The 15,626-nt window shown below is 42.0% G+C and overlaps 1 protein-coding gene across 1 annotated transcript in view; it reads left to right on the forward strand.

Annotated features, from left to right (window-relative positions):
- The first annotated feature begins 837 nt into the window (after positions 1–837).
- LOC126419382 (cuticle protein 19-like) overlaps positions 838–15,626 on the forward strand; it is a 36,998-nt gene continuing 22,209 nt past the window's right edge. The window contains exon 1 of the mRNA XM_050086570.1: positions 838–849. Within this exon, the coding sequence (XP_049942527.1) occupies positions 838–849 (12 nt within the window). The remainder of the gene's footprint in view (positions 850–15,626) is intronic.

The following is a 15,626-nucleotide window of genomic DNA, read 5'->3' on the forward strand; positions in this document are numbered from 1 at the left end:
AGACAGTTACCGAAGTGTTATCACAGGAAGTACTCCAGGAGAATTAACTAACACAGACTTGAACCGAATTAAAACTACCCTAAGCGAAGATTTACCAGAGTGGCTATATAGTGTCACGTCACAAGACAGCAGTATACACAGGGACTGTCAGTGGTTAAACGAATAGCAAATATTCCACCGTACTCTGTTGCTAAGGGAGATGATAAAAATGTTGGTCCTACATCATACGAGGCAGGGTACTGTAACCATAAAAATCATAAAGGTATCCACCTAATCAAGTATCATATGGGATAGGGGGCACCACTTTCATTGTCATCCGTTATATTCGACGAAAGATTATTAAACTCCAGACAGTTTCAATTTTATCCCTAACAAAAAAAGATATTGATTCCGTCGTTTTAATCAAGTCATTTAAACGTGTGCCAATAAAGTCGTGGACAAATGCTTCAAATGGCTCTGAGCAGTATGGGACTTAATATCCGAGGTCATCAGTCTTCTAGAACTTAGAACCACTTAAACCTAACTAACCTAAGGACATCACACACATCCATGCCCGAGGCAGGATTCGAACCTGCGCCCGTAGCGGTCGCGCGGTTCCAGACTGAAGCGACTAGAACCGCTCGGCCACACAGGCCGGCAGTCGTTGACAGATCAGCAAAAGATTCAGTACGTCAACGGTTTCACTCAAGGTGGTGCCCTCGCCTTGGAATCTGTGGGCACTGCAAAATGTCAAAATAACAAACTTTTGAAAATGGTACTTGTCAGAATACTAGTCTGTTGATATCCAAGGAAGTCTTCCTATGGAGGCACTTAATCCTGAACGGTTCAACACTAGGCATGGTAGCATGTGTAAGTATTTTTCGAAGTACTCGAATAAGACAGTACTGGCATGAGCCCTTCTCACATAAAGATGTTCTTCGAATATTAAACCCCCCATGAACCATGGACCTTGCCGTTGGTGGGAAGGCTTGCGTGCCTCAACGATACAGATAGCCGTACCGTAGGTGCAACCACAACGGAGGGGTATCTGTTGAGAGGCCAGACAAATGTGTGGTTCCTGAAGAGGGCAGCAGCCTTTTCGGCAGTTGCAGGGGCAACAGTCTGGATGATTGACTGATCTGGCCTTGTAACACTAACCAAAATGGCCTTGCTGTTCTGGTACTGCGAACGCCTGAAAGCAAGGGGAAACTACAGCCGTCATTTTTCCCGAGGGCATGCAGCTTTACTGTATGGATAAATGATAATGGCGTCCTCTTGGGTAAAAGATTCCGGAGGTAAAATAGTCCCGCATTCGGATCTCCGGGCGGGGACTACTCAAGAGGACGTCGTTATCAAGAGAAAGAATACTGGCGTTCTACGGATCGGAGCGTGGAATGTCAGATCCCTTAATCGGGCAGATAGGTTAGAAAATTTAAAAAGGGAAATGGATAGGTTAAAGTTAGATATAGTGGGAATTTGTGAAGTTCGGTGGCAGGAGAAACAAGACTTTTGGTCAGGTGAATACAGGGTTATAAATACAAAATCAAATAGGGGTAATGCAGGAGTAGGTTTAATAAGGAATAAAAAATAGGAGTACGGGTAAGCTACTACAAACAGCATAGTGAACGCATTATTGTGGCCAAGACAGACACGAAGCCCACGTCTTCTACAGTAGTACAAGTTTATATGCCAACTAGCTCTGCAGACGACGAAGAAATTGATGAAATGTATGAGGAGATAAAAGAAATTATTCAGGTAGTGAAGGGAGACGAAAATTTAATAGTCATGGGTGACTGGAATTCGAGAGTGGGAAAAGGGAGAGAAGGAAACGTAGTAGGTGTATATGGATTGGGGCTAAGAAACGAAAGAGGAAGCCGCCTGGTAGAATTTTGCTCAGAGCACAACTTGATCATAACTAACACTTGGTTCAAGAATCATAAAAGAAGGTTGTATACATGGAACTATCCTGGAGATATTAAAAGTTATCAGATAGATTATATAATGGTAAGACAGAGATTTAGGAACCAGGTTTTAAATAGTAAGACATTTCCAGGGGCAGATGTGGACTCTGGCCACAATCTATTGGTTATGAACTGTAAATTAAAACTGAAGAAACTGCAAAAAAGTGGGAATTTAAGGAGATGGGACCTGGATAAACTGAAAGAACCAGAGGTTGTACAGAGTTTCAGGGAGAGCATAAGGGAACAATTGACAGGAATGGGGGAAAGAAATACAGTAGAAGAAGAATGGGTAGCTTTGAGGGATGAAATAATGAAGGCAGCAGAGGATCAAACAGGGTAAAAAGACGAGGGATAGTAGAAACCCTTGGGTAACAGAAGAAATATTGAATTTAATTGATGAAAGGAGAAAATATAAAAATGCAGTAAATGAAGCAGGCAAAAAGGAATACAAACGTCTCAAAAATGATATCGACAGGAAGTGCAAAATGTCTAAGCAGGGATGGCTAGAGGACAAATGTAAGGATGTAGAGGCTTATCTCACTAGGGGTAACATAGACACTGGTTATAGGAAAATTAAAGAGACCTTTGGAGAAAGGAGAACCACTTGCATGAATATCAACAGCTTTGATGGAAATCCAGTTCTAAGCAAAGAAGGGAAAGCAGAAAGATGGAAGGAGTATATAGAGGGTCTATACAGGGGTGATGTACTTGAGGACAATATTATGGATATGGAAGAGGATGTAGATGAAGATGAAATGGGAGATATCATACTGCGTGAAGAGTTTGACAGAGCACTGAAAGACCTGAGTCGAAACAAGGCCCCCGGAGTAGACAACATTTCAATAGAACTACTCACAGCCTTAGGAGAGCCAGTCCTGACAAAACTCTACCATCTGGTGAGCAAGATGTATGAGACAGGCGAAATACCCTCAGACTTCAAGAAGAATATAATAATTCAAATCCCAAATAAGGCAAGTGTTGACAGATGGGAAAATTACCTAACTATCAGTTTAATAAGTCACAGCTGCAAAATACTAACGCGAATTATTTACAGACGAATGGAAAAACTGATAGAGGCCGACCTTGGGGAAGATCAGTTCGGATTCCGTAGAAATGTTGGAACACGTGAGGCAATACTGACCTTACGACTTATCTTAGAAGAAAGATTAAGGAAAGGCAAACCTTCGTTTCTACCATTTGTAGACTTAGAGAAAGTTTTTGACAATGTTGATTGGAACGCTCTCTCCCAAATTCTGAAGGTGGCAGGGGTAAAATACAGGGAGCGAAAAGCTATTTACGATTGTACAGAAACCAGATGGCAGTTATAAGAGTCGAGGGGTTTGAAAGGGAAGCAGTGGTTGGGGAGGGAGTGAGACAGGGTTGTAGACTATCCCCGATGTTATATTGAGCAAGCAATAAAGGAGACAAAAGAAAAGTTCAGAGTAGGAATTAAAATCCATGGAGAAGAAATAAAAACTTTGAGGTTCGCCGATGACATTGTAATTCTGTCAGAGACAGCAAAAGACTTGGAAGAGCAGTTGAACTGAATGGACAGTGTCTTGAAAGGAGGGTATAAGATGAACATCAACAAAAGCAAAACGAGGATAATGGAATGTAGTCGAATTAAGTCGGGTTTGCTGAGGGAATTAGATTAGGAAATGAGACACTTAAAGTAGTAAAGGAGTTTTGCTATTTGTGGAGCAAAATAACTGGTGATGGTCGAAATAGAGAGGATATAAAATGTAGAATGGCAATGGCATGGAAAGTGTTTCTGAAGAATAGAAATATGTTAACATCGAGTATAGATTTAAGTGTCAGGAAGTCGTTTCTGAAAGTATTTGTATGGAGTGTAGCCATGTATGGAAGTGAAACGTGGACAATAACTAGTTTGGACAAGAAGAGAATAGAAGCTTTCGAAATGTGGTGCTACAGAATAATGCTGAAGATTAGATGGGTAGATCACATAACTAATGAGAAAGTATTGAATAGAATTGGGGAGAAGAGAAGTTTGTGGCACAACTTGACTAGAGGAAGGGATCGGTTGGTATTACAGGTTCTGAGACATCGAGGGATCACCAATTGAGTATTGGAGGGCAGCGTGGAGGGTAAAAATCGTAGAGGGAGACCAAGAGATGAATACACTAAACATATTCAGAAGGATTTAGGCTGTACTAGGTACTGGGAGATGAAGAAGCTTGCACAGGATAGAGTAGCATGGAGAGCTGCAACAAACCAGTCTCAGGACTGAAGACCACAACAACAACAACGAATATTAAAAGCAAAATTGCTGCTGTATCTAAGAGAATAATTAGTCTGTGACCAAGAAACCAATCTTGCGTACTTCATATCTGTATTACATTCTGACAAATGAAAATTTAAAGTTTACCAATAACGATAACAATAATGGCGTGGCACAGTTCACCCTGTTGTGTATCCAGTCCTACAATCAGGCAAGAACGCGAGAGAGTTGTGGACATTTTATGTTGTGTAAGCACCGCTGATTGATCGTAGACCACTAAATATTAATAAGAGTAGAACAAATAATAACCGACATCACCATGCTTATATTGGTAATGGTATCATATGGTAGATATAGTGGAAGTCAGTGGTTAGGTCGGCAGAAACTAGTATAATAGAAGTAGTATTTGTTAGGAATAAGAAGGCATGGCAGGCAGTGTGTTACTGTGAACACTTCAGTGATAGGGTTTTTCTTATCAGAATCGACAGCAAACCAACCATGACAACGATAGTTCTGGTGTACAAGGTGACATCGTAAGCTGAAGGTGAGGAGAAAGACAGTCTACGGAGATACTGAACGAATAATTCAGTAGATAATGGGAGCTGAAAATCTAATAGTCAAGGGGACTGAAATTCGATTGTAGGGGAAGGAGTAGAAGAAAGGGTTACAGGTGAATATGGATTTGGTACTAGGAATAAGACAGAAGAAAGACTAATGAGTTCCGTAACAGATTTCAGCTAGAAATAGCGAGTAATGCACTGTTCAAAAATCACAAGAGGAAGAGGTAAAGTTGGAAAAGACCGGGAAATACGGGAAGATTTCAGTTAGATTCCATCACGATCAGAGATTTCGAAATCAGATACCGGATAGTAAGGCGTATCCAGGAGCAGATATAGACACAAATAACAATGTAATAGTGATGAAGGGTAAATTAAAGTTCAAGAAACTAGTTAGGAACAATCAATAAGCAAAAAAGAGGGATACAGAAGTACTAAAGAATGAAGAGACACGTTTAAAGTTCTCTGATGCTCTATGTACTACAATAAGGAGTAGCTCAGTAGGCAGAACATTCGAAGAGGTATGGACATCTCTAAAAAGAGCACTCTCAGAAGTTTGAAAGAAAAACATAGCTACAATGAAAGTAACTGCGAAAAAGCCATGGAAAACAGAAGAAATGCTTCAGCTGATCGATGATAGAAGGAAGTACAAAAATATTCAGGGAAATTCAGGAATACAGAAATGCATGTCAGTGAGGGATAAAGTAAACAGGAAGAGCAAGGGAGCTAAAACAAAATGGCTGCGAAAAAAATGTAAGGAAATCGAAAAAGAAGCGATTGTCGGAATGACTGACTCAGCAAATAAAAAAAAAATCAAAATAACTTTTAGCGAAATTAAAAGTGAGGGTGGTAACATTAAGAGATCAACGGGAGTTTCACTGTTCAATGCAGAGGAGGGAATGAACACGTGGAAAGAGTACACTGAAGGCCTTTGTGAGGGGGAATATTTGTCTAACTTGATGTAAGGAGAAACGGGAGTAGACTTAGAAGAGATAGGGATTCAGCACAAGAATCAGAATTTAGAAGAGCTTTGTAAGACTTAAGTTCAAATAAGGCAGAAGAGATAGATAATATTCCATCAGAATTTCTAAAATTATTGGGGGAAATGGCAACAAAACAACGATTCACGTTGATGTGTAGTATATGTGAGTCTGACGACAGACCGTCTGACTTTGGGAAAAATATCATCCACACAGATTTGAAGACTGCAAGAGCTGAGAAGTGCGAGAATTATCGAACAAACACTAGTCTTTGGGCCCTACTGTTCAATCTAGACATCGAAGAAACAATGTGGAAATAAAATACAGATTCAGGAGTGGAACTATAATTCAAGGTCAAAGGGTATTAATGATACGATTTGCTGATGACATTACTATCCTCAGTGAAACTGAATGGGAATTACGGGTCTGCTGAATGAAATGAACAGATCTAATCAGTACACAATAAAGATTCAGAGTAAATCGAAGAGTAAATAGCAGAAATGAGAACATCTAAGTAGATGAAGTTAAGGAAATCTGCTACGAAGGCAGCAAAATAAGCAATGGCAGATAGAGCAAGGAGGCATCAAAAGTAGACTATGGTTGGCAAACGGCGCATTCCTGAGGAATATACGTCGTCTAGTATCCAACATAGGCCTCAATTTGATAGAGAAATTGCTGAGAATGTACATTTTGAGCACAGCATTTTATGGTAGTGTACTTGGACTGTGGGAAGAAGTTCAGATGTGATGCTACAGACAAATTTTGTAAGTTATTTCGACTAATAAGATAAGGAATGAGGAGGTTATGCAGATAATTATAAAGTAATATGTGGAAAACACTGACAAGAAGAAGGGACAGGATAATAGGACATGAGTTAAGACATCAGGGAATAATTTCCATGGTACTAGAGGGAGCTATAGAGGGTGAAAACTACTGAGGAAGACAGAGGATAAATATATGCAGCAAATAATTGAGGGTGTAGGTTGTAAGTGCTACTCTGAGATGAAGAGCTTGGCACAGGAGAGGAATGTGTGGCAGACTGCATCAAGCCAGTCAGAAGACTGATGACTCAAAACAGCAAAAATTCTGGCACTGGCAGAACAACAACAATAATGATCAGTGTTGCCCCGACTGGGAACCTGCAATCTATCAAATGTTAGCAGTAATCATAAAAATACAAGACACTCCAATACAAAACAATACTTTTGAAACAAGCTAGTGGTTACAAAATCCCACTGTGAATATTATTAAGGCAGGGTAAGATGTGAGCTTCAGCTAAATAAGTTTGGCCACATAGTGACCTGAAATGTTGGGCAAGGGGGGAGCACTGTATGTAACAACCATGACACAGACATTAAGAAACAATAAAAGCTGTCTACTGCAAATGATGGGTCACAGTGAAGAAATTGTTCAAGCTACTGTACATGTCGTTGTAGGGAAGCCATCGATTACAATGTTGCTTTGACATGAGTGCTGTGGTGAATGTCATGTCATCCAGTTCATTTAGTAACGTTCATGAGGTCACAAAAGTACCAATATTTTCTTTACAGAATTGTAAGGTTATTAGAGCTGTTGGTGTTTAGTCATGAAATGTCAAAATGCAAAACCAAGTGCATCTTGAAACAGGAAATGGATATATGAAATGTCTGTTCCTAGAATAAAGTGGGTTCATTGCAGAAATCATTCTTGCCATTGATTTCCCGAGAGAGAAGTACACAGTGACCGAATTCTCCTTAGCCAAATGTTTTCTAAACATCAATGGTAAAAATGTTGTAGTTGAATTGGTAAACACAAAGATAGAGTATGGAAAGTACTGCCTAGGCTTAAAGATATAGTTCCTTAAAAAGAGAATAGTGTCCACCCACAGTACACCTCCACACACACGACTGGTTGAGAATATTGAAAATCAAGTAAAAGATAAGACCATTAAGACCATAGAGCATAAAACCATTGTTTCCTTGCAACAAGTAGGTTTAAAGAAATTGCTTTGAAAGTATGTGCATGTATTTGGAAAGAAAGTTGGTATTATTAACAATAACCAATAACAAGTGGACATTCACTCCCCTGAAATGTACTGCTCTCGATCAGAGCAAGTACTCCATCCAGTGGACCAAGAGAGTGGTGGCCACTAATGAAATAAGGCAAATACAGGGTTATTACAAATGATTGAAGCGATTTCACAGCTCTACAATAACTTTATTATTTGAGACATTTTCACAATGCTTTGCACACAGACACAAAAACTCAAAAAGTTTTTTTAGGCATTCACAAATGTTCGATATGTGCCCCTTTAGTGATTCGGCAGACATCAAGCCGATAATAAAGTTCCTCCCACACTCAGTGCAACATGTCCCCATCAATGAGCTCGAAAGCATCGTTGATGCGAGCTCGCAGTTCTGGCACGTTTCTTGGTAGAGGAGGTTTAAACACTGAATCTTTCACATAACCCCACAGAAAGAAATCGCATGAGGTTAAGTCGGGAGAGCGTGGAGGCCATGACATGAATTGCTGATCATGATCTCCACCACGATTGTTTTGTCGTGTCGCTGGGCAGTAGTAGCAGTGACGTCGTGCTGGGAGTAAGAAGTAGAGTCGAGTGCTGCTAGTCCTAGCTGTGTTACATATAACGGCTAGTGTGTGGATCTAAGTACGACGGGAAAGTAACGGTCGGCATATCTGGAAGTATGGCGGGGCAAGTTATTATGGGTTAATGGGCGTAGTGCTGAAGAAACGAGGGCTTAAATGTGAAGCGCACTGTGGGCCCAAGTCGCAACAGTGAAAGCCCGCTGCCACATTGTGTCGCCGACGTGGACTTCTGTCGATCCACCGACAACGAGGGAAGTAAGATCTACGTAATTTTCGCAGACCAAAATTGTAGAAGGCTTGCCAGTGACTGTGCTTTTCTCTGAAGTTGAACAATAATAACAAGCACTTTATAATCGAAGTGTTGCAGTTACATTCCACCCGACAATAACATCAAGTAGGTTCCTTCCGATCCTTACTTTATTGAACCGAGGGTGTCACGCCATTATCAAGAGAAAATATGTTAATTATCAAATTATTTGCATTAACGATGAGGAGTAAATTTCAGACTGTTTTGAACGATTGGTTATCGTAGTTAATTGTTGCACATGATAAGCCGTAGTAACTTAATAATAGACTGAAGTAATAAATTTTATTATTAAGATTTATATCAATGCATATTCAGCTGAAGTTAGTTCAAGGATATTTCATGAAACTATAAAGCTTATTCCTCCTGACAATCACCCAATTAATGAATTATTATCATTCAAAACATAGTTGATCAATTATTGGCAAAATATTTCATTATCAGTAGATTAAACTGTGCAAAGTACGTAATTTTAAAGACAGAATGACAGTCCATTATTCAAAATCTCGATAGGTAATTGTCTGTGTCGTCAGCATTGCACTTAGCTGACAAATTATGAACAAAATAATTATCAAAATACTTATTGAAAGTTAACCATTAATGTTTAAGTGTAGTTAGATTGTTATGACATTATTTTATATAACTACTGAGCCTGATACTGCACTTACGTAAAAGTTCCCGTTCCACCTGCTGCGCTACAAACAGGTAAACTTTATTTTTGACAGCGTTTCATGTGAACAGAGATGATACTCAGGACGAGCCAATTAGGGCTGTGTTGTGGGTGATCGGACACTTCCCATCGAAAAGGCTGCAGGAGCGTCTTCACTGCCCCTGCAGAGTACGGCCATTAAGAGGGAAGTGCGTGGCAGTTGTGTCAGGTGGGCTGCATTCATTCAGGCGAGGCCTCTCAGCGGGCCGTCCTACTTGGCGGGAGTCATCGTTGTTCTAGGCACCTTCACTCGCTCATAGTGCGCTCACAACTGAAAATAGCGTCTTGATGCGATCGACGGTAATACCAGAGAGACTACCCAACACATCTGTGCAAAGCTTCATCGGGTTTTCACTGCGTCCATTTCGCAACCGATCGGAACTTACTTTATCGACAGCCCTCGTATTAACGTAATTTCCTTAGTAACATTACCAGATGCTAAGTTTCTTTTGTTTGAAAATGATACAGACACTGGGATAGAACGGTAATTGAGTAGACATATAGTTCAACGAAGTTTTCATCGATAATAAATGCTCTACAGCCAAGTTTTCGTTAGGCGGCGTAGTGGTTAGCACACGGAACTCGTATTCAGGAGGGCGACGGTTTCATATTACCGCCGACCATCCAGACTTAGGTTTCCCGAGATTTTCGTAAATCTCTCCAGGCAAATGGCAGGTTGGTTTCTTTGGAAAGATCGAATTCTTCCCCAGCCTTTTGTAATATGAGCTTGTGTTCTGCCTATAACGACGTCACTGACGACCGGACGTTAAATTTTAATCTTTCTTTCTTCGTCATCAGAGTATGGAAAGATGAAATACACTCCTGGAAATTGAAATAAGAACACCGTGAAATCATTGTCCCAGGAAGGGGAAACTTTATTGACACATTCCTGGGGTCAGATACATCACATGATCACACTGACAGACCCACAGGCACATAGACACAGGCAACAGAGCATGCACAATGTCGGCACTAGTACAGTGTATATCCACCTTTCGCAGCAATGCAGGCTGCTATTCTCCCATGGAGACGATCGTAGAGATGCTGGATGTAGTCCTGTGGAACGGCTTGCCATGCCATTTCCACCTGGCGCCTCAGTTGGACCAGCGTTCGTGCTGGACGTGCAGACCGCGGAGACGACGCTTCATCCAGTCCCAAACATGCTCAATGGGGGACAGATCCGGAGATCTTGCTGGCCTGGGTAGTTGACTTACACCTTCTAGAGCACGTTGGGTGGCACGGGATACATGCGGGCGTGCATTGTCCTGTTGGAACAGCAAGTTCCCTTGCCGGTCTGGGAATGGTAGAACGATGGGTTCGATGACGGTTTGGATGTACCGTGCACTATTCAGTGTCCCCTCGACGATCACCAGTGGTGTACGGCCAATGTAGGAGATCGCTCCCCACACCATGATGCCGGGTGTTGGCCCTGTGTGCCTCGGTCGTATGCAGTCCTGATTGTGGCGCTCACCTGCACGGCGCCAAACACGCATACGACCATCATTGGCACCAAGGCAGAAGCGACTCTCATCGCTGAAGACGACACGTCTCCATTCGTCCCTCCATTCACGCCTATCGCGACACCACTGGAGGCGGGCTGCACGATGTTGGGGCGTGAGCGGAAGACGGCCTAACGGTGTGCGGGACCGTAGCCCAGCTTCATGGAGACGGTTGCGAATGGTCCTCGCCGATACCCCAGGAGCAACAGTGTCCCTAATTTGCTGGGAAGTGGCGGTGCGGTCCCCTACGGCACTGCGTAGGATCCTACGGTCTTGGCGTGCATCTGTGCGTCGCTGCGGTCCGGTCCCAGATCGACGGGCACGTGCACCTTCCGCCGACCACTGGCGACAACATCGATGTACTGTGGGGACCTCACGCCCCACGTGTTGAGCAATTCGGTGGTACGTCCACCCGGCCTCCCGCATGCCCACTATACGCCCTCGCTCAAAGTCCGTCAACTGCACATACGGTTCACGTCCACGCTGTCGCGGCATGCTACCAGTGTTAAAGACTGCGATGGAGCTCCGTATGCCACGGCAAACTGGCTGACACTGACGGCGGCGGTGCACAAATGCTGCGCAGCTAGCGCCATTCGACGGCCAACACCGCGGTTCCTGGTGTGTCCGCTGTGCCGTGCGTGTGATCATTGCTTGTACAGCCCTCTCGCAGTGTCCGGAGCAAGTATGGTGGGTCTGACACACCGGTGTCAATGTGTTCTTTTTTCCATTTCCAGGAGTGTATATATACGTAATTCCGAACTTGTAAGAGATTTCCACTAAATCGATGTCTAAAATAACACGATAAGCAAACATAAGAGGTTAACATTGTTAAACTCTTTGGATAACTTAGTGATACGGAATTCAGATGGAAACAGCATACAGCAGAATTCTTGGAACACTTAAGTAAATATTTATTTTGATTAAGGATATTGTTAGACATATAAGAATAAAAAAGGCATAACATATTTCTGTTAAATTTATTTCATAATATCAAACAGGATATTATTTTGGCGCAACTCACCAACTCAAACTAATGTTTTCGGAGTGTAAAATCTTATAATAAAAATTACTTGTGGAATTTAAGAACGTTCCACTGAGACTTGTAAATGTTTTTCAATGAAAAAGCCCTGTTCATAAAACCAATACCAGAAATAAGAGCAACCTACACAAAGATTTAAAGTTAGTTACTTTGGATCTGAAAGATGTACATTATTCAGGAACACACAATTTCGATAATCCATCAGCAGCAGTAAAATAGTCAATTAACTTGAGTTCATTCCTTCATTGTAGTAATGCTATGTGTGTTAGTGTTATAGACTGACTTAAGTTTGACGATGCATGGCTACAACAGTTAAAGAATTATCTTGAACACTTCAGACTTTTCTCTTATTTCCTATTGTCACTCTTCTGACTGGTATGATACGAGTTATGCTAGTCTCTGTTTTCCTCTGCAGTTTTTACTCTCCATAGTTCCTTCGAGTACCCTGGAAGTTGTTCCCTGGTAGTGTCTTAACAGATGTCCTACCATCCTCTCTCTTCTTCTTCTCAGTGTTTTCCATGTATTCCTTTTCTCGCCATTGTGTGGAGAACCTCATCGTTCCTAACCTTACCAGTCCACCTAATTTTCAACATTCGTCTGTAGCAGCATATCTCAATTGCTTCGATTCTCTTTTGTTCCAGTTTTCCCACAGTCCATATTCCACTTCTGTACAATGCCGTGATCAAAGCAAACACTCTGAGAAACTTCTTCCTCAAATTAAGTCCAGTGTTTGGTACCAGAAGACCATTTTTGCGATAAATGTCCTCTTTGCCTGATGGTTTACTTCTTATACCTGAACTTTCGTCGTTCGTGCTGGTTTGCTATCGGTTATGGTTAGAATAATTCTGTTAACCTTGCTATTCATGGCGAATCATACTCCCGTTACACCATATTCTGCTACTGTTGTTACTATCTTATATTCCTCAGACGAGAAATCGTATCTTTTTTTCCATTTAACTCCACTAGACTGAGCCTTTACAATTCTCTTTTCAAATTTTCTAGCTTCCCTGCCACATTCAGATTTCTGACTCGTAAAATATCATCCTTGCTTAGATTATTCAGGTTATTACCTTTATCACCCCCTCCTTTGGCAACCCCCTACACGAGATCTTAACAGGAGATTAATTGGAATATTTTCCAATGAAGAGTCGTGACACTGAATCTCAGGCGACGTGTCCAGTGAATGTATCGTTAATGTAGTGGTTTCAAAAAATGGTTCAAATGGCTCTGAGCACTATGGGACTTAAAATCTGAGGTCATCAGTCCCCTAGAACTTAGAACTACTTAAACCTAACTAACCCAAGGACATCACACACATCCATGCCCGAAGCAGGATTCGAACCTGCGACGGTTGCGGCCGCGCGGTTCCAGACTGAAGTGCCTAGAACCGTTCGGCCACACTGGCCGTCTGCAGTGGTTTCTTTAGACTTCTGCATCCTCACACCGCTGATCATATGTGATTCTTCCTGCATTAACGGTTGTTTCCGTTCAAAAGGGCAAGACGGTGCACTGAAACTTTGTCTGCTCTTTCGTCTTCATTGACGAGGTCGTTTTGATAACTAGCCAAACATGCTGTCCCCTGACTACTGTAGTGGTTAATAAAAAAAAGAGAATAAAAGAAAAGGAAAAAAGGTTGAAAATGTGGGAAGAAATGGTGAATAAAAAGGGGGTTTTAAAATCGTAAATGACCGTGCAAAAAGGAAAGAATGAAATGCAAATCGGACTTCGTATTACAGAAAAGCTATAGTTGGGGTGGTCCTTGTGGCGTTTTTGAGCAAACGTTAAACCAATTTCCACTACAAAACTTACTGAAAAGAAACAGAGAATAACAAAATGTAACTGACAGGGGGAAGTGGCGTAGATGAGAGATCATCCTTTACCAGGTTAACTTGTCTTCTTTCGGGTGGCGTCCTGGTCTTCAAAAATATCCTTCATTTCTGCGTGAAAAGTCTGCTCCGAAATCTTGCAATAGTCCAGGAATCACTAATTTATACCAATTAAAATCATCTTGATACTGTATGCAATTTAATTTACTTTGCTACTTCCATCCTCCGAATTTCTTAACAACTTCCACAACATGCCTACACATTAAAATCAGATCAAGACTAGCTAGTAAGTTTTTTTTAACGTCTTCATCAGATCACGTCTGCCTTAAGCTCCGTCTATCAAGAGACAAACAAGAAACGGATAGAAAACAAAAACGAGTTACAATGTTAGTATTTTCTCTGCCGTCGAGCGCTCGTACCGCTGCGGCGGGATATTTTTTATCTGAGGGAACGGGAACGAGTGTAGCGCGGCGAAATTCAAAGTCCCGCTACACTACGGCGAGGAATTCAAGGTGTATAAATAATGTATTTCAGATAATCGATTTATTTCACGTACTTGAAAATCATTTAACAAGGTTTCTGTGGAATGAATATTAGCTTAGTTATTCTTTTTTGAATGTGTGTTTATACACTGACGGAAATAAAATCTCAGCACCAAGGACACCTGTGACAAAACGAAAGTTGGTAGGCATCTTTCTACATCTGAAAGATGATGTCTATTCAGATTTTGCACCAGTTGAACAAAAGTGGCGTTAGTAGCGCAGCTATAGTGATTACGTTTGAGACTGTTTTGAGTTGATGTTAGTAAAGAAAGCCTTTAAGGCGACAAAGATACCGTATCTGCACCTCACTGAGCTCCATCGAGGTCGTGTAAAAGGGCTACGAGAGCTGGATGTTCCTTCTACAATACAGCAGAAAAACGTTGCAGGAATTTAGGCACTGTACATGACTGCTGGCAGAGGTGCTGACGAGAATGTATAGTCGCAAGAAGTCCTGGTTCCGGACGGCCACGTGGCATTACCGAAAGGGAAGGTCATCGTGTTCGGTCTATGGTTCTGACGTTTCTTACTCCATCTGCAGTAGCAACTTGAGCAGTAGTTGGCACCACAGTGACAAATGAACTGTCACACGTCCTTTACTTCAAGGACAGCTCCAAGCAGACGTCCTGCAGCGTGCATTCCACTGACCAGTAACCGCCGCCGTTTGCGACATTGGTAGTGTCAAGCGAGAGCTCGTTGGAGGGCAGGGTGGAGGTCTGTGGTGTTTTTACCTGTAACCTGGTTCTGCCGCGGTGCCAGTGATGGCCGTGTGTTGGCCAGAAAGAGGCCAGTTGGGGACCTGCAATCAACATGTCTGCGCGCTAGACACACTGGACCTACAACGGGAGTTATGGTCTGAGATGCAATTTCGTATGACTGCAGGAGTACTCTCGTGGCTACCCCACGCACCCTGACTGCAAATTTGTACGTCAGTCTGGTGATTCTATCTGTTATACTCCCATTCACGAACAGGATTCCACGGGGTGTTTTCCAGCAGGATAGCGCTCGACTACATACCGCTGTTGTACCCAACATGCTCTACAGTGTGTCGACGTGTTTTCTTGGCCTGCTAGGTCATCAGATCTGTGTCCAGTGGAACACAATGGGACATCATTTGATGACAACTTCAGGGTCATCCACAAACGGCATTAACCGTCCGTAAATTGACCGACCAAGTGCAACAGGCACGGAACTGCACCCAACAAACTGAGAACATACCTACACGTTTGCATGCTTGCATTCAACGTTCTGCCGGTTACACCGTTTATTAATGTGCTAGATTTCACATTTTCAAAGGCTTACCTTACAATAACTTGTGATCTTGCAGTGTTAATTACTTGAGAATGTTACCTAGACATGTGTATTCTCGAAATATAATTAATCTACATTAATTATTTTTTGGTGTTGT

This window comes from Schistocerca serialis, chromosome 9 (assembly GCF_023864345.2).
Source record: "Schistocerca serialis cubense isolate TAMUIC-IGC-003099 chromosome 9, iqSchSeri2.2, whole genome shotgun sequence".
NCBI classification, from domain to species: Eukaryota; Metazoa; Arthropoda; class Insecta; order Orthoptera; family Acrididae; genus Schistocerca; species Schistocerca serialis.